At 43.3% G+C, this 27,583-nt stretch overlaps 1 protein-coding gene across 3 annotated transcripts in view; it reads right to left on the reverse strand.

Moving 5' to 3' along the window:
• Window positions 1-7,289: 7,289 nt before the first annotated feature.
• Window positions 7,290-27,583, reverse strand: part of rnf165.L (ring finger protein 165 L homeolog) — a 43,810-nt gene continuing 23,516 nt past the window's right edge. Inside the window, exons 2-8 of one of the 3 annotated variants that reach the window (XM_018267133.2) lie at window positions 14,740-15,049; window positions 14,134-14,253; window positions 12,640-12,769; window positions 11,741-11,845; window positions 10,425-10,520; window positions 9,920-10,026; window positions 7,290-9,061 (exon numbers count right to left, since the gene is read on the reverse strand). In XM_018267133.2, coding sequence (XP_018122622.1) covers window positions 8,944-9,061; window positions 9,920-10,026; window positions 10,425-10,520; window positions 11,741-11,845; window positions 12,640-12,769; window positions 14,134-14,253; window positions 14,740-15,049 — 986 coding nt within the window. In that variant the 3' untranslated portion in view covers window positions 7,290-8,943. The remainder of the gene's footprint in view (window positions 9,062-9,919; window positions 10,027-10,424; window positions 10,521-11,740; window positions 11,846-12,639; window positions 12,770-14,133; window positions 14,254-14,739; window positions 15,050-27,583) is intronic. The other 2 variants (XM_018267150.2, XM_018267141.2) reach the window with 2 other exon arrangements.

Genomic DNA, 27,583 nt, shown 5'->3' on the forward strand with positions numbered 1-27,583 from the left:
GTGCTGTTAATATGAATTTTGTTACAACAGCGCCACCTGCTGGTCAGTTTCCCACCAGTCTGACCAGCAAGTAGTCAAGGAAGTTGTCAGGAGAAAGAAAGAGGCTGCTCTGATGTTCTTCTGCTTAGTAATAAAATTAGAAACCTTTCTCACATCTTTCCTAAGCAGAAGAACATCAGAGCAGCCGCTTTCTTTCTCGTGACAACTTCCTTGACTACTTGCTGGTCAGACTTAGAATAGCCCCCTCATCAGTTTTACATTCACTTGTTTTAAAGGTTTACTTATCCTTTAAATTCATTTTCTCTAGGGGTTTATATCCCCTTAGAGCCAGTGGATGTCTTTGTGCAAGAGCTGGAGGTTCACAGACATTTTCACAGTGGCACACGTCCCTTTTGCACACAGATAAAAGGGCGTATGGGGAACAGCGGGGGTATTTTATTAACTTTTTTTTAATTACTCGGTTTCTAGGAAATTCCAGAAATAGCTGAAATGTGATATTCTATTGGCTCAAGGAATAAAAAGGTAACTGGGATCATTTTGTGCCCTTATGTTTTTAGCACTAGCCAAATCAGTGAGATCAAAACCGCCTTGATAAGAGCAACTTCCAGTGGGGTAACTATAGAGGAAGCAGACCCTGTAGTTGCAGGGGGCCCAGACTGTGGACTCTATCGCTAATTAAAAAAACCCTGCTACCCAGCCGATCTCTTACCTGCGGCAAGGAAGGGGGGCGCTAGTCGGATGGGAGTGGGTGGAGTCGGGGCTCAGAGTGGGTGGGTTGAGGCAGGATGTGGGCGGGGCAGAGGTGGGATGGTAAGTGGGCGGGAGGATGGGGATCAGAGTGTTCTGCTCCCCTCTGAAGATTTTATAGCAGTTACACCACTGGCAACTTCTACTTATTAAAGAAGAACTAAACCCTAAAAATTAATGTTGCTACAAACGCCATGTTTTATATAGTGAACTTATTGCACGAGGCTAAAGTCTCAGCTTGTCAATAGCAGCAATGATCCAGGACTTCATACTTGTCACAGGGGGTCACCATCTTGGAAAGTGTCTGTGACACTCACATGCTCAGTGGGCTCTGATTGGCTGTTGAGAAGCTAAGCTTAGGGCTCGTCACTAATTATCCAGCAGAAAATGAGCTTCCCTGGCTGTAATATAAGCTGATGCTACAGGTTTACTGATTATTCAATTCTGATGCTAATTGCACTGGTTTCTGTGCTGCCATGTAGTAATTATCTGTATTAATTACTAATCAGCCTTATATTGTGACATTTCTATTCTATGTGTACTGTATATTGTGAGTGGCTCCCTAAGCTCAGTAAGTGACAGCAGCACAGAGCATGTGCAGTGAATCAGCAGAAAAGAAGATGGGGAGCTACTGGGGCATCTTTGGAGACACAGATCTTTACTGCTAAAGGGCTGTGGTTGCCTTGGGCTGGTACAGAAGCACAAAACATCATGTACAACAATTCTAGCTATTTCTTTAGTTTAACTTTCCTTGTCCTTTAACTGGAGATATTTTCTCTTTCTGATGAGAGACGTCATTTCATTCTGTTTGCCTCCAGGGTCAGACTGGACTGGTGTGATGCTGGGAGGGCAGTAGGTATGTGGTAGATGCCAAGGGAGAGGGATCGTAACTGGGTTGGTGATTGGGCTTGTGGGCCTCAAACAACCCATTCTGACACTGTTTGACTCATCCTTGTGTAGATATGAGCAGACACCCTCATATTTTCCTGGGAATACAATATGGCAGCTTCCACAAACAGGGATAAGTACAGCTATACAGAGATGCCCTGGGCATACAATAAACTATAGGAAAACTCCTAACTGAATATACAGATATTGAACCTGTTATCCAGAATGCTCGGGACCTGGGCTTTTCTGATAACGGATTTTTTATGTAATTTGGATCTTCATACCTTAAATCAACTAGAAAATCATGTAAACATTAAATAAACCCAATAGGCTGGTTTTGCCTCCAATAAGGATTAATTATATCTTAGTTGGGATCAAGTACAAGCGACTGTTTTATTATTACACAGAAAAAGGAAATTATTTTTTAAAATGTGGATTATTTGGATAAAATTGAGTCTATGGGAGACGGCCTTCCTGAAATTTGGAGCTTTCTGGATAACGGATTTCCGGATAACAGATCCCATGCCTGTGTATGGATATACAGTAAATAATTATCCTACGCACACAATATGCAGCATACTAGTTGTCATTTATTATAATGGGCCACATACAAAGGTTGAGAATTACTGCACGACTGTCAAACAATATGGCAGCTCCAGCCCATACAGAAAGAAGGAATGTTCTGGGCTCACAGTTGCCTGTAGGAGAAGGGTTGCATTGCACTGGGCTAATTACACCTTTTCCTAACGAGGAATCACCACCAGGCAGTACAATGGAGCGATGGGGGATCTCGCTTCTCGTCTCAGGGCATTTTTACTGCATTGCGGAAATATCCGACACCTTGTGAATAAATTATACTAATCTCTCCCAGAACCAGGGATAGAGGTTCCCTTACTGTGTGTATGGGCCCATCCGGCTGCTCCCTCCTCTCCAGCCCCAGCGCTGCCTCTTTACTGAGCAGTATCGATCTTCCCTGCAAATTGGCCCAAATGTGCTTCTGCCGACACTGCAAGTTCCCTGCTGCAGAGACATACAGATAATAGTCTGTGCCCCCTGGGCCCTGGATTGCTGAATCCGACCAAATAGCCTGAAATGAACAGAAAGTTCCAGCCAAATTCCAAGGGGCTCAGGGGGCCATTCCCTTTAGCTGCATCATTTCTCCTTCTGTGTGTTATTATCCTCCTTTATTTCTATAGCAGCAAAATATTCCACATGTTCTACCTATATTATCTTTAACAGAGCAGTCTGTCCCAGTGGCTGCACAGATCCTATCTGATCCCTATTGTAAGCAGCAGTCCTGTCCTGCTTTATGGCAGCTGAGATTCTAGCTATCTGTATAACAGAGCATTCTGTCCCAGTGGCTGCACAGATCCTATCTGATCCCCATTGTAAGCAGCAGTTCTGTCCTGCTTTATGGCAGCTGAGATTCTAGCTATCTGTATAATAGAGCATTCTGTCCCAGTGGCTGCACAGATCCTATCTGATCCCCATTGGAAGCAGCAGTCCTGTCCTGCTTTATGGCAGCTGAGATTCTAGCTATCTAGAGCCAAAGACAGACACATATAAGACACAGGAAAAGAGGCCATTAGCAATGCAATTCAATTTATTAGTTATAAATAAAGTACAAAAAAAATCCACGAAATGTGAATCTAAGCAGTTACACAATTTCTAATGTCGCATCCCATTTCAATGCACTATTGCTTTAATATTGATAATAAATATTCTAGCTTTTTCTCTATAAAATAGTCTATATGTAGCAAAATGTTGCACAGCACAACAGAACAGCAGTAGGATTACAAAACCGAGAGTGACCCTTTCATTTTCACTCGCTATTAAACAACATGGACCCCTCCTCCGCCCCAGCAAATTCCCTTTTCCTGTAACTATTTGGCATTTGTGCACAAAACCCTCGAATAATAACAAAGTGCCCTTTAATGATACAGAAGCTTTCGGCACAAATCATTCTATCAGTGGCATTTGTGCTGTTATACCTGTTGCTGGAGCTTCCATGTTACTTGCCTTAGAGGTGACAAGTAACATGTATTAAAGCAAATATGGAGTATAAACCTGAAAAGGAAACGCTGTCTCTGGTTTGGGTAAACTTTCCCTGAAGTGGGTCATCCCCTCTGAATTATATGCTAAGAATATATATGTAACGTGTAATGAGAGTTTCCGAAGGACATTCCATAGCCACACCCAGAAAGGGAGGAGACTATTTTACTTTACGCTCAGTCCTCTTAAATATAGTAAAGGGAAAATATACCATTGGTATTAGGTTACTGGGTTCTTCTGTATTGGGACTAAAAGAAGGGCTTACGTCCCCCTTTAATATATGTTATATATATGTATTTGCAGATAAAATGTATCTTTAATAACCATGTTCTACAACTGCAGATTTACAGAACTGCCTTGGGCACATGTTCCCAATGGGACAGCACTAAAGCACCCAATACAACCAGTCTTGCAAGGCCATTTCCAACAAGACAATAGGGAACAGCTATGGGCACTTTAAGTGCACCATTTTAAGTAGCCCATAAAACAGGATTAAAGGGGTTGTTCACCATTGAGTCAACTTTTACTATGATGTAGAGAGTGATATTCTGAGACAATTTGCAATTGGTTTTTATTTTTTATTATTTGTGGTTTTTGAGTTATTTAGCTTTAAAGTTAGCAGCTCTCCAGTTTGCAATGTCAGCCATCTGGTTGCTAGGGTCCAAATTATCCTAGCAACCATGCATTGATTGAAACACGAGACTGGAATATGAATAGGAGAGGCCTGAATAGAAAGATGAGTAATAAAAAGTAGCAATAATATATATATATATATATATATGTGTAGCCTTACAGAGCATTTGTTTTTTAGATGGGGTCGGTGATGCTCATTTGTAAGCTGGAAAGTGTCAGTATAAAAAGATGAATAATTATAAAACTATACAAAATAAATCATGAAAACCAATTTAAAAGTTGTTTGGAATTGGCTGTACTTTAACATACTAAAAGTTTACTTGAAAATGAACCTCCCCTTTAAACGCCCCTGAAAAAGCTCCGCCTGCCAAACGTTTTATAGGTAATACTTATCACTTCCATTTCCATATATATGGGACCAAGTGTTTATAAATAATTGAAGTATCGCCCCCTCCCCCATTTTTTTCCATTTTTTTTTTGGCTCCGGCGCTTCTCATTTAATAGGCGTTGTGGCAAATGAAAGGGTCACCTCGCTTTAAATATGAGTGCAAATAATATTTATATGTGCTAAACACATCCACTATTGCAGTTTTCCACTAGGTCACAGCATACAGAATCAAGAAGGTTTTGCATTTGTATGGAATGTATCCAAGATAACAGCACCACATTAATACACTTCCCAACCACACACCCTGAATCGATTATTATTATTATTATTTTTAATTCATAAACAAGATAACAAGACTTTTTTGTTTCGCCCGTAAAATCCCCCCCCCCGCCGACACATGCAGAGCATTCCATTCCAAGAGACAATGCAAAAATGAGGTAATCGGAGTTATTCCAAAAAAAAAATTAGTATCGCTTCTAAATAAATAAATTATAATTAAAAAGGCCAAAAACAACTATAAAAAAATAATTAAATTAAAAATGCACCGAAAAGATCCTACAAGTTAGTCATAAATTATGATTGTTAAATATATATATATATAGAGAGAGATAAGGCATTTCAACTCACGAACAAAAGAAAGAAACCCTGTAAACTAGCCACGTTGGATTCCTACAGAGGTGAGGGCACGGCCAGGATTTAAAGAGAAAGCCCTGGAACTAGAGGAGTCCCCAGTTTTCCTGCATTCACAGGACCCCCTTAACCCTGGCCCCGCCTTCACACACAAGATATTTAACACGCCATCGACACAAACATTGTGATGTTGCACCATCACCACTGAAGGGTTTTCGTACACACAAAGCGAGAGTTTTTATTAATTTTATTTTATTTTTTTTTGCATTTTTTAATTTTTTTTATATAAAATCATGGTGCTTCCTCCCCTTCACCATTGTAAGAAAAAAAATGTGCTTGTTCGTTAGGCAATAATTTAATTAATACTTTGCATTCCAACACTCTTAAATGATTCCTCGCCGACTTGCACGAACGATGTTTGTGCAAAGCTTTAAGGGTGTAATATAGAGAGAGAATAAATATGGCCGACCCCGGGGCAAGATTTTTGGGGAGGGTTTTTTTGCACAGGTTCTGTCGGCTGATGCTACAAGATGCAGGTCGCCAATGGTCAACAACAACAAGCATTGCTGGGGATAGGCCGATTTTATACACTTGGCTGAAGGGCCGAGCTCTCCTTAAAATTTGGCGGATTTAGTAAAAAAAATTTATAATTTTAAAAAAAATTAACTCAAAAGCAGTTTTTCCCCCTCAGTTGCCATCCTGTTAACAAAAAACTCAAATCAGAAAAACTCTTTTTATATAGAGTTTTTATAGAGAACAAAACAGGGAACGGCTATGGGCACCTTTTAATTAGACCAAAAAAAAAAAACAATACTAAACCTCATTTGCCAATAAACCTAAAAAGATGGTGAAATGGGTCATAAACTTTTAAAGGGCGATTTGATAAAATTAGTTTTTTTAACTTTCAAAAATGCAAATGCACTTTTTTCTCAATTGTCAGAAATTTTTTTAAAATTGGCATTCTACTGTTTATGTTCAAATGCCAGCATTTTTTGGAAAAGTAGTATCTTAAAATAGTTTGAATTTTGAAAATGCAACTCCCATAAATAGCACGCAAAGACAATGTCAGGAGTCTGACAGATGTAAAAAAAAAAGGTTATATAATGAATAAAGTACCTCCTCTTGTAAAATATAAGGATATTATAAGTTACCGAGGAGTTTCATGACAATATAAAAACACGAGGCCGATGGCCGAGTGTTTATATACAGGTCGAGGTAACTTCTAATATCCTCATAGTTTGCAACTGGGGGTACTTTATTTATTATAATACACAAATTTCAGTGAGTCATGTGACAGAAATGACATCACCGTATATAAGGATATAATTCACAAGATATTCATGGCTTTTGTGTATTATATATATATATATATATATATATATATATATATATATATATATATATATATATATATATATATATATATATATATATATATAAACCTTTTGGTTTGAATACATTTTTAACCAACCCATAAATTAAAAATATTAATATGTATTACTATATTTTGCCACTAGGTGGAGCATGCAATGAAAATCAACAACAAAAGAAACCATGTGCTAAAATCCTTGGAATATGCCTTTGCTGCAAATGCATGGGGCATCACTGGAACCAGGCCTGAGTGGTCTGTCCACACTTTTTAAGATCAGAAATTGGACCTAAAGGACCCTATGGCACTAACGGCTATATACAGTCATACTATTGCCAAAGCCCACAAGCTCTATTTTAGGGATAAGTAAACCTTTAAATAAGTGAATGTAAAACTGAAGAGGGTGCAATTCTCAGCACTTCTGCAATGTACGTTCATTTTTTTAATTCCAAGATATTAAGGGATACATGTACTATTAATATGATCGAATTTTGTTACAACAGCGCCACCTGCTTGTCTTTTTCTGAAAACGACCAGCAGGTGGCGCTATTATAACAAAATTCATTCATATTAACAGTACATGTATCCCTTAATATCTTGGAATTAAAACGAAATACATAATGAATGTACATTGCAAAAGTGCTTAGAATAGCTCCCTCATCAATTTTACATTCACTTATTTTCAAGGTTTACTTATCCTTTAAAGGTAGATTTGGCCTTTTAATGATTCCCTTGTCTCTCATTGGTTAAGCAACCAGGAGTATTTAATTTCAAGTGCATGTGGGAACTGGGTCCCAGGATTAATGGTGACCGGCTAATCGGAATAGCTTTTTATAATATAAGCACCATTTCGGACATCCCCAATGATCTTCCCAAAGTACCGCCCCCTTTTTTTTTAACTTCGACTGCCATGACAAGCAAAGAATCACATGACTAACCTTCGCTCCTTCCCATTTTTTGGCACATTTTGGTATAAAGCTCAATGCCTGGAACCTAACCCTAATGCGGTAATACTGATGGGTCCAATTCTAGAGGCAAGACTGAGAATTCTATTGTGCTATCAGATTACTGGGGCTGCACCAGATCCAGGTTTCCAAATACTCGAAGTCAGGGGACTTTAGAATGAAAGTCCATTTTTTTTTGCCAATTAGTCTGTTCATATTTGAATATGTAAATAAGGGTTTGGATTTGGTGCATCCCTAAAAATTACCCCTTGCTGTTGGCCTAGGGCAAGATGGCGGCACTCTGGTTCTGTTGGGTGTGGGAGTACCAAGAGGACAGTTATGGCAGTACAAAGTGCTCCCTTTTTGGTGTTTCTATCACAATTTTGGGGAGGCTTGTGTTGACCAAAGACGACAGGTTCCTGCATCTGTTTGCGTCCATAGCGGGCGCTCTCGCGAGACACTACGGCCTGAGACATTTGAGGACAAATATGGCAGAATGTTTTGTGCTTATTTAAGTGGAATCCAGCATCAGCGGGCAGAACCCAGCGACTCCTTCATTATAGACAGAAAGGTTTTGTTCATTTGAGGCCCCCCCCACCTTAGTAACGCCCCCACTGTAAACATAAACCGAAGCAAATAAATAAACGCAGACCCCAGCGAGGCTCCCAATCCTTTTCTTTTCTTACTGTAAACAGGATTGGGGCCTCCTCTTACGGTGGAAGTTGAGGAGTCCGGATGTTTTTGCTTTGACCGTAACGGCTCATTCAGGCACCAAAATCATAATTCAACATAAAAAAAATAACAGATCCACAGGAAAATGATTATTTGGTGCAAAATGAGGGCAAGAGCAAGAAGAAGTCCACCACCACGGGGCGACTAGTGCACCAAACACCGAACATTAGGGTTAATCAGTAAGAACATGCTCCAGTTGCCATCCACAGAAATAGCTAAGGACCCCTAGGGGGCGCTAATGATTTGAGAGGTATATACAAGCAATCCCTTCAAGGACAGGATTGGCCACAACAGGATACCTTCACCATCACGGCTTCTTGTCCTCTTCACCACTCGGACCCTTTGGCTTGGGGAAGACCAGCTTCCAATCTCATCATCGGGGCTTTATGGCTGTTAAGATCCTCTAGAATGACTATGGGCCCACAAACTCATCGTCAGGATACGGTGCTCGCAGGCATTGCTCTATATCAAATGGCTCAGAAGGCAAATGTTTGCTGCAGGCGATGGCCACATGACCTGATAAGTAAAATGGTGCGTCAACATAGAGGAAAGAGGCGGTCTCAGCTGTCGGCGCCAAGCTGTGTCTCAATGTCCACTCTACAGATTGGGCACTTCTTGCTCGTCGCTAGCCATTGGTCTACGCACACTTGATGGAACAGATGCATACAGGGTAACCTCCTGCGGACAAGAACAGCAATGAACATGGCGCCATTCCTACTCAACTCTCTACCCATAGTCCATTGGGACTGAGAGAAGACTACATCTAACAAATCTTTTTAATCACAAGCAATAATAACACAACTCATTCATTTATCTGCCCCCCTACCCCATGCCAAATGATTAGGGTTAGGGAGAGATTTGGGGGTGAGTGCTTATTTGTGCCCTGGGTACCCCTGGAACTATAGCAGGATGACTGTTACCCCAATGTTTCTATATATCTGTAACCTTGTTATGGGCTAAGGGGGCCCAGACTGAAGGCCAGTTAGGGGGAGATTTGGGGTGAGTGCTTATTTGTGCCCTGGGTACCCCTGGAACTATAGCAGGGTGACTGTTACCCCAATGTTTCTATATATCTGTAACCTTGTTATGGGCTAAGGGGGCCCAGACTGAAGGCCAGTTAGGGGGAGATTTGGGGTGAGTGCTTATTTGTACCCTGGGTACCCCTGGAACTATAGCAGGGTGACACCCCAATGTTTCTATATATCTGTAACCTTGTTATGAGCTAAGGGGGCCCAGTCTGAAGGTCAGTTAGGGGGAGATTTGGGGTGAGTGCTTATTTGTGCCCTGGGTACCCCTGGAACTATAGCAGGGTGACTGGACTTTAATTTATTTAAAGGGAAGTTATTATTTACAATTACAGTGTACCCACACTATGTTATACCCTTATATTTCCCTGGGTACAGTCTCCCACCTTTGGGTATAAATAGAAATACCCAGAGAAGCACAGTACAGTGGAATCTCAGACTGCACCCATACCAAGTACAAGTTGTATACATGGAGCTTACAGAAGAATTAGCACCAAAGGATTGAAATTACCTGACGTCCTCCCCATCCTCCAGCATGGACAGACATATTGTGCATTTCTCATCTGTATCCGACTCTTCCTCGTCTTCTTTTGCATCTTTCCAATCATGTGGAATCCTCTGTGTAACCAAGAGGGGAAAATACCAGATTTAATATGGCACTGAATGCAACAATCATGCAATGGTACTGAGCACCTCCTGCCGGCTGTCCTGCAAGATCCACTCTGAAAAACCTCATGGGTTCAATACTAAATTATACTATCTCCTAGCAACCAGATGTTTCCTTTTATTAGTTGAAAGGGTCAATATACAGTTGCATGTTTCCTATGCATCTCAGGACAAGGAAATCCATCTCTCTCAGGCTATAAAGGGGGCTGTTCCTGCTGAACTATGCTTAGTACAAGGGGAATACCTATGCTGAAATAATTGTATGGTCTTTCTATATAGCATTACTAACTCAGTAGTTATGATGGGGGGAGAAGGTTCAGCCATTTGTCTGTGTAGGTTAGGAGTCTTACCTTCTTGTACTTGTGTGGAAAGGTGCACCTCTCGATGATGTTCTGCACTGCTCCTCGACTCACACTCCCCAGTCTGTCCTCCAACTGTAGCAGCTCCTTCAATAACAAAGGGAGGCAATCATTAATTTTCCATCCAAGAACTAAGAGACTTAGTATGATTTTAACCAGAGACAGTGGTACATCTGCCCATGGTGGAGTGAAGCTGGAGCACCCATAGAAATAGCATTCCTACCCTTTATTCAACATTTATTAAATATGCTACATGTACTACTACTACACATGTAAAGTGGCGACACATGGGCCCATAATGCCAGTCAACACCGCCATTCTTGACTAAGTCAGCAGCTTACTAGGCCATGTATAAGTCCAATGCAATGGCCTCTACAACCAATATCTGGCCAGGGCTCTGCTGTTTGGAATATCCATTGGAGCACTGGGACTTATCCCTAAGGAGGGAAGATCATTGAATGGTTTCTAAAAAGAAATATGATTGGGCAATACAATGAAATAGGGTAAGGTGCTTCTGCAGACCAACTCTTCATGCCCCACTTGAGGCTACACATTGCAGGAGTCATATCAAGGGAGCAATTTACAAACAGAAGCGCAAACTAACACCCAAGATTGGAGTTGGTGGGGGGGGGGATTCTGGCAGCAGAAACCCAAAGACAACCAGAGATTCAGTATTGAGTCATGGTCATTGGGTTAAAGGCTAAACCCATCATCAAGTTGTGGATCGAATTGTTCCCGTAGAAGTTCCCTGGGCAAAATATTCTCTTCCCCTTCTACACTGATCTTTATCCCCATTCCAGACTAACACCAAGGCTGGAGTTGGTGGTGATGGTGGTGATTCTGGCTGCAGAAATTCCAAGACAACCAGAGATTCAATTATGAGTTATGGTCATTGGGTTAAATGTTCAACCCATCATCAGGTTGTGGATCTGATTATTATTATATACATATACATGAGCATATCCTTTAGAGGAGGTTCAAGTATTAAAAGCATCAGGTTATTACACATGCCTATAATGACCCCTATGCCAACAACTAAACTGTTCTTTTTGATTATCACTATCACTGCAATACCATATCCAACCAGCTGATGGCAATGTATAGCTGTTCTTCTTGGAACACTGAATGGGGGACAGTGTTAGAGGAAGGGACCCCTTGCTTTCTTTTTATGCAACATAGAGCCCTCCTATCTCTGGGCAGACAAAGCAGTATCTGGGTCCCTCCGGTGCTTACAAAGGGCCTAACCCTGAAAGAATGAAGTACCAACATTTCCCCATTTATGAGCTTTGGAAATGAATGTTACCCACTTCATAGCTTTCCCTCACTGCAGACGTGTGCCGCGTCGGGCTGAGACCTTGGAGCGCCAGCAGGTGGAGCTGTGGGTAGGGGTAATTTCTGATCTCATGGACGACCTTTAAAAACAAACCACAGAACCAGAATATTAAAGGGGAAATTTGTTTAAATAAATGTGGTTTTTTTTTGTTATAGATGGAACTAGTGATGGGCGAATTAATTCGCCTGGCACAAATTCACTGCAAATTTCCGTGTTTTGCCACCGGCAAATAAATTCACGAATCTCCTGCGAAAATTCACCGGTGAAAATTCGCCACTGTCAATTTTTTCGATTTTCACGATTTTTTTGTGAAAACGTTCGAACTTCACGATTTTTTATGAAAACAGCCAAATGTCACGATTTTTTTGTGAAAACGTTCGAATTTCACAAATTTTTCGTGAACTTTCCGATTTCATGATTTTTCGGGGAAGCAAAATGGGAGAAATTCGCCCATCACTAGATGGAACTGTTCTAACTTTTGAGTTGGTCTGCATTTTTCGTTTCTGCTGCTTTGAGCACCTGCCCTAACTGCCAACTCCCTAAAATCCCAGCAAGTAACTACTTATTTATGTCCTGGTATTTATAGAGTACCAACACATTTCCACAGCGCCTTACATAGATTATACATCATTCCTCATCAGTCCCTGCACCAGAGGAGCTTACAGTCTAAGATCCCTATCACCTGCCAATATAGTTTTGGAGTGGGGAGAAACTGGAGTACCCAGAGGCCCAGCAATACAAGGCAGAAGTGCTACCCCCTAAGCCTCTGTGCTGTCCCTGTGACCAATGAATGCAACTGGACACCATGATGACAAGATAATTATCTATGCTGTTATCTAAGTCATTCTGTAAAGCCTGGTTCAAAGAGCTTACCATCTGAGTTGAAGAAGTGCTCCTAGGGAAGTGGTGCAATCGTGGAGTTGTCAGGTAATGCTGATAATGCTGTGGGACCGGCCTAACCTGGAACTGGGCGTGAGTCAAACCTGCATCCACGCTGAGGTCCCTGGGGGCCAAGAAAGGAACCAGAGAAGAACAATGGTGAGACAAGGACCATCAACTTTGCAGTCATGAATGTTACGAGCACTCTCAAATACGTACATGTTGCCCCTATCATTGATTAAAGAGCTTGTTCAATGACCATCCCACCAGCAGGGGCTTCAGAGACTGCTGTAAGTGGTTTTTGTTCCTCCTTTTATTCACCTTCCTTTCTGTTACATTCATCTCCCTTTCTAACTCCCCAAATGTGTCTCATCTTTCCCCTTATATCTTTCTGCCTGAGGGCCTCAAAACAGGTCAAGTAGACCTTCTAGTGTCCTGCAATACCAGTCTGACCCTGCCTGTTGAGACCTTACCTATGCCATTAAAGTGCCAGTAATAACTCCATCCCTTGGGGTAATATACTTGGCATTGTGCCAGGCTACTTATGGGGGAGCTCTTGGTTTTCCGTCCATGAAAATTATGAATATAAAATTAGTTGCTAATTATAATAAAGACTTTGAGGTGCCCAGAACTCCAGGGAAATGAGGATTCCAAAGCCCCTGGGTTATAGATGTGTCTCCCATGCTGGGAGTAGACCCACCAAAAGGGAATTCAGATCCATTGTGCCTGGCTGTACTGTCCAGGAAGGGACCCTGTGCGTTATCGGACTAAGGTCCAATGAATCAGCAGGGCGCCCATGTCATGACACAAGACTCAAGTCTTAACCCACCACTGATTAACTGAGTTTTCTTTGCACATTATTCAGGAGGGAGATGTGTTTATAGTGTAGCACAAAGCAGTGAGGCTGGTATGTGCATTGCTACAGATCATTTCCATCGATATAAAGTATGTGGAATTGTTCCAGTGTCTGCAGATTGGATCATTGCTCTTCCTTGGAGTTGGGGGGAAATTAATTATTTGTTCCTTTATGCATCTCAGGAAGCCAACTGTCAGGAACAGGGACATGGACTTCAAACATGGAGGTTCTAATGTCTGGAGACCAGAAGTATAACTTGGCAGCATTAACCCTATTCCAGGAAAGCCTGATTTTATTTCATTTATTTTATCATGGGTCAAATCTTTAAAACTTCCCCTCCCAGGCCAGGAAGTTAGTGATTTAACCCCCACCCTACCCTTTATTTCTCTTTTATAAAGCACAGTAAGTAGATGAGAAGTCTAAGCTACCTTGTCTTTCTAGCACCCCCAGAATTCCCAACAGAAAAAGGGTCTGGCTTTGTGAAAAGTGGGAGAAGATAGAGGAAGGTCTGGGTGTGATTCGGTTAGTTTGAGGTGCATTTGTGGTTTACCAAAATTGTCCTAAATTTTGGACCTGGACCTTCTGAAATATGATGTTGTGAGCATGAAGCCAAACATGAGCTGCACACTTACCAGTCTGTGCCTTCAGCCAAGTATCGAGGCCCCAATGGTTGAGAAATTTGTAGTTGGTGGCTGAAGTCAAAGCCTGGGCGTAACCGGTGAGGATGGACAGACATGCGCTCTTGAGTACGCCTGCAGAAGAACACAAACTCACTGGTTAGGCACACATGTCCCTTTCTCGGATAAGGGAATAGTTGTGTAGGGTTGGCCTTGTCTAGGATGTTGCTTGTTTGTAAGCGCAGCAGTTGGGTCTCTCTTAGCATCTATAATGATCCTTTCCAATCAGTACCAGCATCTTCCATAGTCAATACAAGTCCCCAATCCTATGAGAGGCAATTGCCCCGGGTGGGAATCGCCATTTTAACCACGGCCTGAGAGTCAAGATGTTGGGTGTGCTATAGGCCCAAATTGTTTCCAGAGGCAGGCTGGATAGAATGGGGCCAGTCAATTGTAGCCCAGTGGGCCTTTAAAGGGTGAAAGAGACATTCCCATTGGATAAATGGGTTAAAGGGGATTCACTATATAAGTGATGTAGTAGTAGTTATCTAACAATGTCATATGGGAAATCCTTGTACCAACAGGCTAATGAATCAAAGAGATTTGGTGGGTGAGACCTACCTTGGGTGAGGGACGAGTCTGCGGTGCTGGGCCTCTAGAAGTTGCTGCTGGAGGAGGTATTGCTGGTGCAGGGCCTGAGGTAGGAAGGAGGGTCCCGCCACCTCCTGGAATTGCAGGCCTGGAAGGGGTGGCAGGGGCTGGTGCAGTGGCCCATTATGCTGGTGGGCCGTGGCCATGTGCGTGGTCATTCCTGGTTGTGGCTGGACAGGGTGGTGATGTAGAGAGAAGTCTGGGAGCTGAGGCTGGGGGCCCAGGTGGAAATGACGGCAGGAGGTAGCATGAGCATGCTGGGAACGCTGAAATGGGGCACCTGGAACACAGAACCACTTATTCATTTACAAATCTCCATAGCAACAAAATATCAAGGGATGCACTAATACATTTTACAAGTTCATATGTCATTCAATTGATTCAACCAACCATTCTATGTCATTGTGCTGTTATAATCCCCATACAATTCAATACAATACCCTGCAGTGTTATAACTGTGCACCTTTTTGGGGTGTCTCATGGGATCCCTGGGGGCACAGACACCCAAAACATAACTGCAGCCAGAAACAACTGCCTACGTGTGCCCACAACGATGTATACAGAGGGGCACCCCCTACTAATCACAAGTTGGTATGTCCCTTATAAGCATCAGTACAGCCAATGACTTGTTCAGAGTAACTAATCCAGATCTGTTGCTTATTGTTACATTAATCACTTCCCCAGCTGAACTGATATTTTCCCTTTGTGACATTTCACGTAAATCATTATCCAAATCTTTCCCGTGATTAAAGGGCAACACGTGGAACTACTGGAGTCACCATGGCAGCACCAATAGACTGGGTCCCCCCCATATGGCGAGTGGGACTGGCCTGCTGGGAGACCAGGGAATGTCCCGGTGGGCATCATTGTTGCACAATTAATTCTCTTATATTAATCATAGAGTCATGTGACACCAATTTTTATATCTAATTATTTTTCCATTGGGCCCTGGATGATTATCAACTTGCCTGTTGGGTCCTGCGAGTCCCAGTCCGACTGTCTGTACAGTAGAGACATAAGGGGGTAACTACAGAGGCAGTAAGGGGTGCAGAGAGAGAGGTGCCCTGGTAAGAACGCTGGAATTCCCCCCAAGCCCCTCTATCTCACTGCACCCATATACCCCAACCACCATGGGTGCGTGTCAGCCCTTGTAGCAGCCAATAGAAAAGCAGGAAACTGCCGATGTATAAATGAGAGAGTCAGTACAGAGACTTAGCATTTGACTAGTTTCAGCCTCAGTTTACAGCCCCTCTCACATGTACAGAAGGGGGAGATTGGGCAACGTCAAACACAGAGAGTGATATGGAGCAGAAAGCCCCGCACCTGTCGTGCAGCATGGCAGTTGGTGTATGAGGAATGTCTCAGCAACTGCCTGTTGGCCTGATCTCTACATATAGGCTCTGCAGCATGTGTCTCACTCCCTGACAAACAGGGGCTCCTTTTATAATGGTTCTTAATATCCCCAAATAGTTACATGGTTTTTTTTTTTACTTAAAGGAATAGTTCACCTTTAAGTTAACTTTTAGGGTCGGCACACAGGCAGATTCAGGGAGATTAGTGGCCCGGCAACAAATCTCCTCTTCTTCGGGCGACTAATCTCCCCAAACTGCCTGGCTAAAATGAAAATTGCCGGCAGGATGGCCCTTGGAGCAATTCGTTTTCTGAAGTGGCCCAAAGTTGCCTCACAAGGAAACTTCGGAGCGACTTCGGAAAATAAATCGCGTTGTAGCCGGCAGTTTGCGGAGATTAGTCGCCCCAAAGAAGAGGAGATTTGTTGTCAAGCGACTAATCTCCCCGAATCTGCCTGAGTGCCCTGACCCTCAGGGGCAGATTCACTAAAGGGCGAAGTGGCTAACGCTAGCGACTTTTCACCAGCATTGCCACCCACAGGGACTTCGCCAATTCACTAACAGGAGCAGGTGCCAATTCGTTAGCAAATGGGTCAGTCGCTAGCGTTCATTCGCACTCTATCACCAGGCGACTTTTCACTCTGTTGAACGATCGTTACTCTGCAAATTCGGTTTTTACTAACGTTACCTCTTCAGCCAAAGTTGACTTTGCCACCATAGACCAGGTGAAGTGCTATAAATCAGCCAGATCTTCCTCAATCTTCTGTCACTTACATCATATCCTGTGTTTCCTTTTCTTACGCGGGATTGGCTGCAAAAGTCCTGACTTTTTTTGGGGAACCGGTTTTCTCCAGACATTTCGTAACATATGGAACATTCATTTTACACTGGGCTCATGTGTAGGGCATTATATTAACTCTCTTTATTAAGGTTCCCTGGATGTGTCATAAAAAGTGGTAACTTCAAGTGTTTGCAGCAACATTCATAATAAAGATGTCCATAGAAATTTAAATTACCCGCCATATGCAAATTGACCTAAGCGCAAGATCACTAGCGAATTTTCAGTGAAATGCATATGAAATGCTCGCACAGCCAAAGTAACGCTAGCGAAAAGTCGCCAGCATTTGACGCCCGGGCCGAAACTTCACATTTTAGTGAATTAGCATATTCGTAGTGCCTGGCGAAATGGTACGAGGGGTGCGAAGCAAAAATGGCTGGCAAAAATTCACCCGTTAGTGCATATGCCCCTTAGTATGTTATAGCATGGCTAATTCTAAGCAACTTTTTATTTGGTCATCAATATTTATTTTTTTTGTAGTATTTAAATGATTTGCCCTCTTCTTCTGACACTTTCTGCTTTCAATTGGGAGTTACTGACCCCATCTAAAAAACAAATTTTCTTTAAAAATATTTCCAAAATCCCTTTCCCTCCCTGGTGCCCCATGTATGCCTTTCCTCATCAGGGTGCAGCCATCATTGTAGATTATGGGGAAGTGCAAAGATGTGATTGGCTGTTCTAACATTGGTGCTTCAGCCAATGGGGTCTTTGCTTTGCCACCCAAGGCCAGTGTGGCCAAGAAGGTCAGAATTTAGCAAGGACGGGTATAAGGGGCTGGGCGGAGTTTTCTCCCTAACTGCCAAATAATTCTTGCATGGTAAAAATGTCACCCGCATTATTTGCTTTTTGGGGTGCTTTGCTATAGTAAATACACCCACAGGGCCTCCAGTTATCACAGTATTAAGACATCTGTCCCCCTATACATGTTACAGACAGCAAATGCCTGACAGACACAAGCCCCTCTTATTGCCCCCCACTGTAGCTGCAGGGTCTCAGGAGTAACAGCAGGAGCCGTAAGAAGGGGCGACAGTTGGAATGGTGTAATCTTATCTGGACGCTTCGCCTGACACTTTGCTGCCTGAGATCAGAAAAAATGCTCTGAGCCCATATTTGCTTGGACAGTGAGGAGTAACCGTGTGGGTGCTGGTGTAGAGCATTTGTATGGGGGGAGAACAGGGAATATCATATTGTATTTACCCTTTAATACTGCAGAGCTGACATATTACTCACTACTTTCAGGAGATTTTCCAACATCCAGATTGCATTGCTTATTAACTGGAGATATTTAATTTGACTAATCAGAGTTGCTGGTTAATTAGCCACTACCAGGGCAAATCAGAGCTCTCTGCCAATTGGCTGCAGGCATGTGAAACTCTCACCAATCATCACAGCGGAGAAACGGCAGGTTAGTGACAGGGAATGAATATTAAATGGGAAATTTCTGTTTTATGATTGTTGCTGCCAACAGGGAGCCCTGAACCTGAATTACCCCCCACTTGTGTTGCTTGCTGAGCTGTTTTACCCAGGCTCCATTGTATGGTATGGGCCCTGAACATAGTAGGGGCCAACAGAGGAGCAGCTGTAGCTAGTAAGAACATGGAATAACACAAAAAATTCACACAGGGCTTATACACTAACACTAAATGCAGGAACTGAATTCACATTCGTGTTTATTTAACTTTTATCTACCCAGTGACTGTGCATGTTTGTATGATCATCATACTAGCACCATGCCCCATCACTATTAAGTAACAGCAGGTATAGTAGGGAGAGATGGTGCCTATAGTAACAGTGGATAATAGTCTCTGGGAAGGGAGTGTGACTGTGGGATAGCAGGTATAGTAGGGAGAGATGGTGTCTATAGTAACAGTGGATAATAGTCTCTGGGAAGGGAGTGTGACTGTGGGATAGCAGGTATAGTAGGGAGAGATGGTGTCTATAGTAACAGTGGATAATAGTCTCTGGGAAGGGAGTGTGACTGTGGGATAGCAGGTATAGTAGGGAGAGATGGTGCCTATAGTAACAGTGGATAATAGTCTCTGGGAAGGGAGTGTGACTGTGGGATAGCAGGTATAGTAGGGAGAGATGGTGTCTATAGTAACAGTGGATAATAGTCTCTGGGAAGGGAGTGTGACTGTGGGATAGCAGGTATAGTAGGGAGAGATGGTCCCTATAGTAACAGTGGATAATAGTCTCTGGGAAGGGAGTGTGACTGTGGGATAGCAGGTATAGTAGGGAGAGATGGTGCCTATAGTAACAGTGGATAATAGTCTCTGGGAAGGGAGTGTGACTGTGGGATAGCAGGTATAGTAGGGAGAGATGGTGCCTATAGTAACAGTGGATAATAGTCTCTGGGAAGGGAGTGTGACTGTGGGATAGCAGGTATAGTAGGGAGAGATGGTGCGTATAGTAACAGTGGATAATAGTCTCTGGGAAGGGAGTGTGACTGTGGGATAGCAGGTATAGTAGGGAGAGATGGTGCCTATAGTAACAGTGGATAATAGTCTCTGGGAAGGGAGTGTGACTGTGGGATAGCAGGTATAGTAGGGAGAGATGGTGTCTATAGTAACAGTGGATAATAGTCTCTGGGAAGGGAGTGTGACTGTGGGATAGCAGGTATAGTAGGGAGAGATGGTCCCTATAGTAACAGTGGATAATAGTCTCTGGGAAGGGAGTGTGACTGTGGGATAGCAGGTATAGTAGGGAGAGATGGTGCCTATAGTAACAGTGGATAATAGTCTCTGGGAAGGGAGTGTGACTGTGGGATAGCAGGTATAGTAAGAAGAGATGGTGCCTATAGTAACAGTGGATAATAGTCTCTGGGAAGGGAGTGTGACTGTGGGATAGCAGGTATAGTAGGGAGAGATGGTGCCTATAGTAACAGTGGGACAATAGTCTCTGGGAAGGGAGTGTGACTGTGGGATAGCAGATATAGTAGGGAGAGATGGTCCCTATAGTAACAGTGGATAATAGTCTCTGGGAAGGGAGTGTGACTGTGGGATAGCAGGTATAGTAGGGAGAGATGGTGCCTATAGTAACAGTGGGATAATAGTCTCTGGGAAGGGAGTGTGACTGTGGGATAGCAGGTATAGTAGGGAGAGATGGTGCCTATAGTAACAGTGGATAATAGTCTCTGGGAAGGGAGTGTGACTGTGGGATAGCAAGTATAGTAGGGAGAGATGGTGCCTATAGTAACAGTGGGATAATAGTCTCTGGGAAGGGAGTGTGACTGTGGGATAGCAAGTATAGTAGGGAGAGATGGTCCCTATAGTAACAGTGGATAATAGTCTCTGGGAAGGGAGTGTGACTGTGGGATAGCAGGTATAGTAGGGAGAGATGGTGCCTATAGTAACAGTGGGATAATAGTCTCTGGGAAGGGAGTGTGACTGTGGGATAGCAAGTATAGTAGGGAGAGATGGTGCCTATAGTAACAGTGGATAATAGTCTCTGGGAAGGGAGTGTGACTGTGGGATAGCAGGTATAGTAGGGAGAGATGGTGCCTATAGTAACAGTGGGATTATAGTCTCTGGGAAGGGAGTGTGACTGTGGGATAGCAGGTATAGTAGGGAGAGATGGTCCCTATAGTAACAGTGGATAATAGTCTCTGGGAAGGGAGTGTGACTGTGGGATAGCAGGTATAGTAGGGAGAGATGGTGCCTATAGTAACAGTGGATAATAGTCTCTGGGAAGGGAGTGTGACTGTGGGATAGCAGGTATAGTAGGGAGAGATGGTGCCTATAGTAACAGTGGATAATAGTCTCTGGGAAGGGAGTGTGACTGTGGGACAGCAGATATAGTAGGGAGAGATGGTGCCTATAGTAACAGTGGATAATAGTCTCTGGGAAGGGAGAGTGACTGTAGGATAGCAGGTATAGTAGGGAGAGATGGTCCCTATAGTAACAGTGGATAATAGTCTCTGGGAAGGGAGTGTGACTGTGGGATAGCAGGTATAGTAGGGAGAGATGGTGCCTATAGTAACAGTGGATAATAGTCTCTGGGAAGGGAGTGTGACTGTGGGATAGCAGGTATAGTAGGGAGAGATGGTGCCTATAGTAACAGTGGATAATAGTCTCTGGGAAGGGAGTGTGACTGTGGGACAGCAGATATAGTAGGGAGAGATGGTGCCTATAGTAACAGTGGATAATAGTCTCTGGGAAGGGAGAGTGACTGTAGGATAGCAGGTATAGTAGGGAGAGATGGTGTCTATAGTAACAGTGGATAATAGTCTCTGGGAAGGGAGAGTGACTGTAGGATAGCAGGTATAGTAGGGAGAGATGGTGCCTATAGTAGCAGTGGGATAATAGTCTCTGGGAAGGGAATGTGACTGTGGGATAGCAGGTATAGTAGGGAGAGATGGTGCCTATAGTAACAGTGGGATAATAGTCTCTGGGAAGGGAGTGTGACTGTGGGATAGCAGGTATAGTAGGGAGAGATGGTGCCTATAGTAACAGTGGATAATAGTCTCTGGGAAGGGAGTGTGACTGTGGGATAGCAGGTATAGTAGGGAGAGATGGTGCCTATAGTAACAGTGGATAATAGTCTGTGAGAAGGGAGTGTGACTGTGGGATAGCAGGTATAGTAGGGAGAGATGGTGCCTATAGTAACAGTGGATAATAGTCTGTGAGAAGGGAGTGTAGCTGTGGGATAGCAGGTGTTTTCCATTTTTACCTTACTAAGAGAGATTTTACATTAGCTCTGTGGTCAACTGCCTGTTATGTACAAATGCCACCTCCCTACTCTTTGAGAACCTTAATGAAATCTTCCTGTGACATGTCCTTAGTGCTGCGAGGTAATGTATGTTGATGCAGAGAATATATTGCCGGCAGTAGAATAAAGACCCATTAAGAAGTGGCTGGAGCAGGGAGGAGAGAAGAGCGATTGGCTGGTTCATATGGGATTCAGCAAACATGGAAGACTGTAGCAAGAGAAACAAATCAAACCATATGTTCTGCAGCCCAAGACAAGAATTTATTAATCATTGCCAACAATTGCCCCAGGCAGGGAAAGCCATTCGGTTGCTAAGCTGATTGCGAGTGCGGCCTGTCCCATAGGTAATACTGGTAGCAATGTCAGGAGAGTTGTATATAGCAAACATACAAGAGGTTCATCTGAACAAGATACTGACTGCCAGTAACAGCTTCCAGCAAGATTGGATATACATGGTAAATATTGAATTATAGACCAATAACCCCCCAGAGCTGCCTGGATACAAATTGGACTGAGTACCCTGGGCCCTGCAGAGTAGTATCTGTAGACTGTTGAGTTGATATACAGCAGTTCACTGTCAGCCCTAGTTGAGGCCCATCTCATCATTTGCATGTCAGGGTTGCTAGCTAATACTACCTTCCAGCAAACCCCAAAATAAAGCTGTCCACACTCTGGACCAGATATGGCCTTCCACACACTGGGCCAAATCTGTCAGATACAGTTGTTGGCCTGGAGACAACCATCATATCAGACATAGGGTACCCTAGGACAAGGGCCGCATCAACGAGCCAATGCTTGTTGGAAAATCAAATCAGTCCAATTGATATCAGTCTGGAAGGTCTGTCCATGGGCCCCATACACTGGCCAACATGCTGCTACCTTGATTTGGAAGGACCAATTCAGTAGCTAGACTCGCATTGGGCAAAATCTATGTGGGCCTAACTGGGCTCATCCAATAGTTTTGCTCCTGGAACAATATTGCCCTGGTTCTTTGAGCACATGACACAGTGCAGTGCACATCCAATAGGATTTTCAAGCCTTCTTGATTGATATCTTAACAAGTCCCAGATCAACACGATGACCGGTGGATCAAGGGAGGCCAAGCACGGATTGAAGTTTATCCAACTTAGGTTGAACCTCCTACTAATTTTAGACAAGGGTAACCCACCTGTGATCAAAAAGTTGTTAGCTGGATTTGACCATCATTGTCATGGGCCTAATTGGACTGACCATGTTGTCTGGCCAACGATTACTTTCATTAGCATTATAAATATTTTATATATTGCCTGTATGTTTTTGGCGTTTGGGAGGAAACCACAACAGTCACTGGGAGAAGATACTTATTTCTTGCAGATAGTGCCCTGACCCTGGAATTGAACCTAGAACCACAGCTCTACCATTGGGCTATCTGATTCTTGGATACCTCTGTCTGGCCCCATGGCTCTTATTGTACCTGACATTATTTACCTTATGGCCCCATGGCTCTTATTGTACCTGACAGACAGGAGTTGAGTGAGAACCTCTAATAGTTGCCTAAAAGTGGAGTCAGGTGGGAAGGGAAAACAACTGCCGTAACTTCACTCAAGGGCATCATTGTTAAATCGTGCCAGGAATTTGTAATGAACCATCAGCAGCCGTTCTGGTTGCTCCGATTCATCTCGGCACAGAGGAGGCAGCAGGGAATCCTCACAGGAGACGTCTGTGTCTGCCCAAATCTCTAGCCCAGACGCAAACCCGAAAAAAGCAATTTCCCTCCCAAGGAGAGATACAACATCAAGGTGATTGTGAGACTGAGAGTAATTCATGGGCTGAAGTCCACGCAATACCCCAGGACTAAGGGGCTATTTCTATGTCTGACTAGGGTACAGGCCTGGACTGGCAATCTGTGGGTTCTGGCAAATGCCAGAGGGGCTGCTATAAGGTCCCATAGAAGGTCAGTATTTAGTGGGCTGGTGGGGGCTGTTTGGGCCTCTGTGTGGGCTGATTGGGCCTCTGTGTACCTGAAATGGCAGGGCCTATTTTAATTCTCAGTCCGGACCTGCTAGGGTACCGTAATACCCTGGGGTGTAACTACAGAAGAAGCAGACCCTGCGGCTGCAGGGGGGTCCAGGAGGTATGGGGCCCCACGAGTCCCTAATTCAGGGGTCCCCAACCTTTTTTGCCTGTGAACCACATTCAAATGTAAAAAGAGTTGGGGAGCAACACAAGCATAAAAAAGTCCCTTGGGGTGCCAAATAAGGACTATGATTGGCTATTTGGTAGCCCCTATGTGCACTGGCAGCCTACAAGAAGCTCTACTTAGCACTATACTTTGTTTTTATGCAATTAAAACTTGCTTTCAAGCTAGTAAATCAAAAATAATCACCTGCTTTGAGGCCACTGGGAGCAACATCCAAGGGGTTGGAGAGCAACATGTTGCTCACGAGTTACTGGTTGGGGAACACTGCCCTAATTCATAAGCAATTTCAATAAATATTGGTAAAACAGGTCAACCTGTAGACATTTTTGGGGCCTGAAAAATAATTTGCTGTGGGGCCCCGTAATATCTAGTTACGCCACTGCTAATACCCCAATAACCAAGCGGTGCCCTATAACAAAGATAAATGCAGTGTCCGTGATCAGCCAATCACCAGTTAGCCCCGCCCACTCTAGTACAGTCTGAATAATCAGAGTCGGACCGGCCTGCAGGGATCCCGGGGAAGATCCTGGTGGGCTCCAGTCTTGCTCTGCCTGCTGTGCTTTAATTACTGTGTCATTATACTGAATATCTAACAATTTAATATATTCTTTGTCCTTTCATTGCCCCTCAGGTGCCCCTGTGATTCTGGATCCCCCGGGGCAAATAATCTTCTGGACAATAAATGTTAAAGAACTGGAAAAAGCGCTGGGACTTATTTTATTTCCCACTCACGTTCCTATCGACGCATTGAGCCGACGCACGGATTAAGAGCAGTCTGTGCGCTAAATACCAATGCAGTTTACTGAGAATCTTTCAAGGCCAAGTACAAAAGTTTTGTTGTCCTTGTGAGGCTGCCGTGTGCTGTGGGGCTACTTAATATTGATGGAAATGGTATCAGATCCACTTGGAGAAAAATTGGGGGCGGGGAGCTCGTTCCAGTTATTTAGAGCTTGGCCCTAGAGGCAATAGAATGGAAAACAATGTTTATTAGCAGGATTTAACATTTATGTTGGCATTTTAAAGTAGGGATGCACCGTAAACAGGATTCGATTCAGGATTCGGCCTTTTTCAGCAAGATTCAGATTCGGCCGAATCCTTCTGCTCAGCCAAACTGAATCCGAATGCTAATTTGCATATGCAAATTAGGGATGGGGAGGGAAATCGTGGGACTTTTTGTCACAAAGTAAAAACAGTTTTCCCCTTCCAACCCTAATTTGCATACGCAAATTAGGATTTAGTTCGGTAATCGGCCGAATCTTTCGCGAACGATTCGGGGGTTCAGCCAAACCCAAAATAGTGGATTTGGTGCATCCCGATAAAGACTCAATAACATCCTGGGAATGTCCTGGGCACACTATTGTACAGTACTGCTTAAAGGAGAACTAACGCTTAACTAAAGAAGTAGGTAGAAATGTTGTACATGATGTTTTGTGCTTCTGTACCAGCCCAAGGCAACCACAGCCCTTTAGCAGTAAAGACCTGTGTCTCCAAAGATGCCCCAGTAGCTCCCCATCTTCTTTTCTGCTGATTCACTGCACATGCTCTGTGCTGCTGTCACTTACTGAGCTTAGGGAGCCACTCACAATATACAGTACACATAGAATAGAAATGTCACAATATAAGGCTGATTAGTAATTAATACACATAATTACTACATGGCAGCACAGAAACCAGTGCAATTAGCATCAGAATTTAATAATCAGCAAACCTGTAGCATCAGCTTATATTACAGCCAGGGAAGCTCATTTTCTGCTGGATAATTAGTGACGAGCCCTAAGCTTAGCTTCTCAACAGCCAATCAGAGCCCACTGAGCATGTGAGTGTCACAGACACTTTCCAAGATGGTGACCCCCTGTGACAAGTTTGAAGTCCTGGATCATTGCTGCTATTGACAAGCTCAAACTTTAGCCTTGTGCAACAAGTTCACTATATAAAATATGCCATTTTTAGCCACATTAATTTTTAGGGTTTAGTTCTCCTTAAAGATAAATGACATGGCATCTCCTACATGCAGAGAGGGAATGTTCTGGGCTCCCTCATAGACTTCTAAGGGAAATAGGGCCATATATTATGGAGGGTTCTCAGATCCGAATAGTAGGGAGGCACTGAATACACTATTTTGGATTCGGCCGAAGACTGAACTAATATGCATATGCAAATTAGGGGTAAGAAAACATTTTTTACTTCCTTCACATGATTTCCCTCCCTGCCCCTAATTTGCATATGCAAATTAGGTTTCTATTCGGCAGGGCAGAAGGATTCGGCCGAATCCTGCTGAAAAAGACCGAATCCTGGCCGAGTCCCGAACCGAATCCTGGATTTGGTGCATCCCTACCAAATAATGAATTGTTTGGTCGCTACCTGTTTATTCATCAGGTAACAAATAAAGCGCTTTTGTTCATGAGATTTGCTGCCGTCTGGGGGACAATGAGTCTGATTTACAAAGCCCTGGGACGTTTCCCCTTATTTACAGCTGTGTGGCTTCCATAATAGGAATCATTCATTGGATTTAAATGGGGGTTTCAAAGGCAATTTGTCTCCCCGCAGCTGTTGCTGCTGCTCTCGTCTCCAGGGTTAACTCCTCGCTCACTTCATTTTAAAAAAAAAAAAGTCCCCCCACCCCGTCTGCGCAGAGATCATGTGTCACAGTAAAGGGGAAGTTACACATTTTTTCTGGAAAATATCAATGGCTATTAAAATTAGAACTTGGAGCAACTAGCAATTAAGCAGGTTATATATAGACATAAAAGGTTGAACTTGATGGATGTGTCTTTTTTCAACATAACTTTGCCTTTAAGTTAAAATTTAGTTATTGAATGGCTAAGTCAAAGCAACTTTTCAATTGACCTCCAATTTTTCTTTTTTCTAGTTTTGGAATTATTTGCCTTCTTCTTCTGACTTCAGCTTTCAAACGGGGTCACTGACCCCACCTAAAAAACAAATGCTCTGTAAGGCTACATATGTATTGTTATTGTTACTTTTTATTACTCATCTTTCTATTCAGTCCCTCCCCTATTCATATTCCAGTCTCTCATTCAAAATTCATGGTTGCTAGGGTGAGTTGGACCCTAGCAACCAGATGGCTGCAATTACAAACTGGAGAGCTGATGAATAAAAAGATAAATAAGTCAAAAACCACAAATAATAAAAAATGAAAATCAATTGCAAGTTGTCTCAGAATATCGCTCTCTACATCATACTAAAAGTTGAACAGCCCCTTTAAGGAAGCAGGTCAGGCTGGGGGTCAAGAGGTTTAATTTGAAACTGGTTCAAGTTCAGGGTGGAATTGGGGGAATTAGAAAGCGTATACAGGCCAGAATTCATGCTTCACTACACCCCATACAGCAGTGTATTCAGTGTGAGTGAGCCTTTCAGGTAAAGGTCTGTATGACAGATGCTATGACTCCAGGTGTATATCTAGATTCTCTGCCATAAAGCAAGGCAGGATTGCTGTGATGATCTCTGCTGAGCATTGCAGAGTAAGTACAACCCCAGATCAGCAGCAGCAGAACCAAGGAACCCTCACACCTTATTATGTCTCTGTATCTATAACTTTAGCCCCTGTGGGCACATGACTAACAAGATGGAGAACACAGGAATAATTGTATTTCATCCGCAGCCCAAGTGAAGCAGTACAAGCCTCCTGTTTAATAATGAGACTCTGTGGTCAGATTCCCATCATGAAACACGACTTGTCTCCTTGTTTCTGTCCTTCAGCATCACCTCAAGTCTTTCCAGCCG

The sequence above is a fragment of the Xenopus laevis genome, chromosome 1L (genome assembly GCF_017654675.1).
Source record: "Xenopus laevis strain J_2021 chromosome 1L, Xenopus_laevis_v10.1, whole genome shotgun sequence".
Classification (NCBI taxonomy): Eukaryota; Metazoa; Chordata; class Amphibia; order Anura; family Pipidae; genus Xenopus; species Xenopus laevis.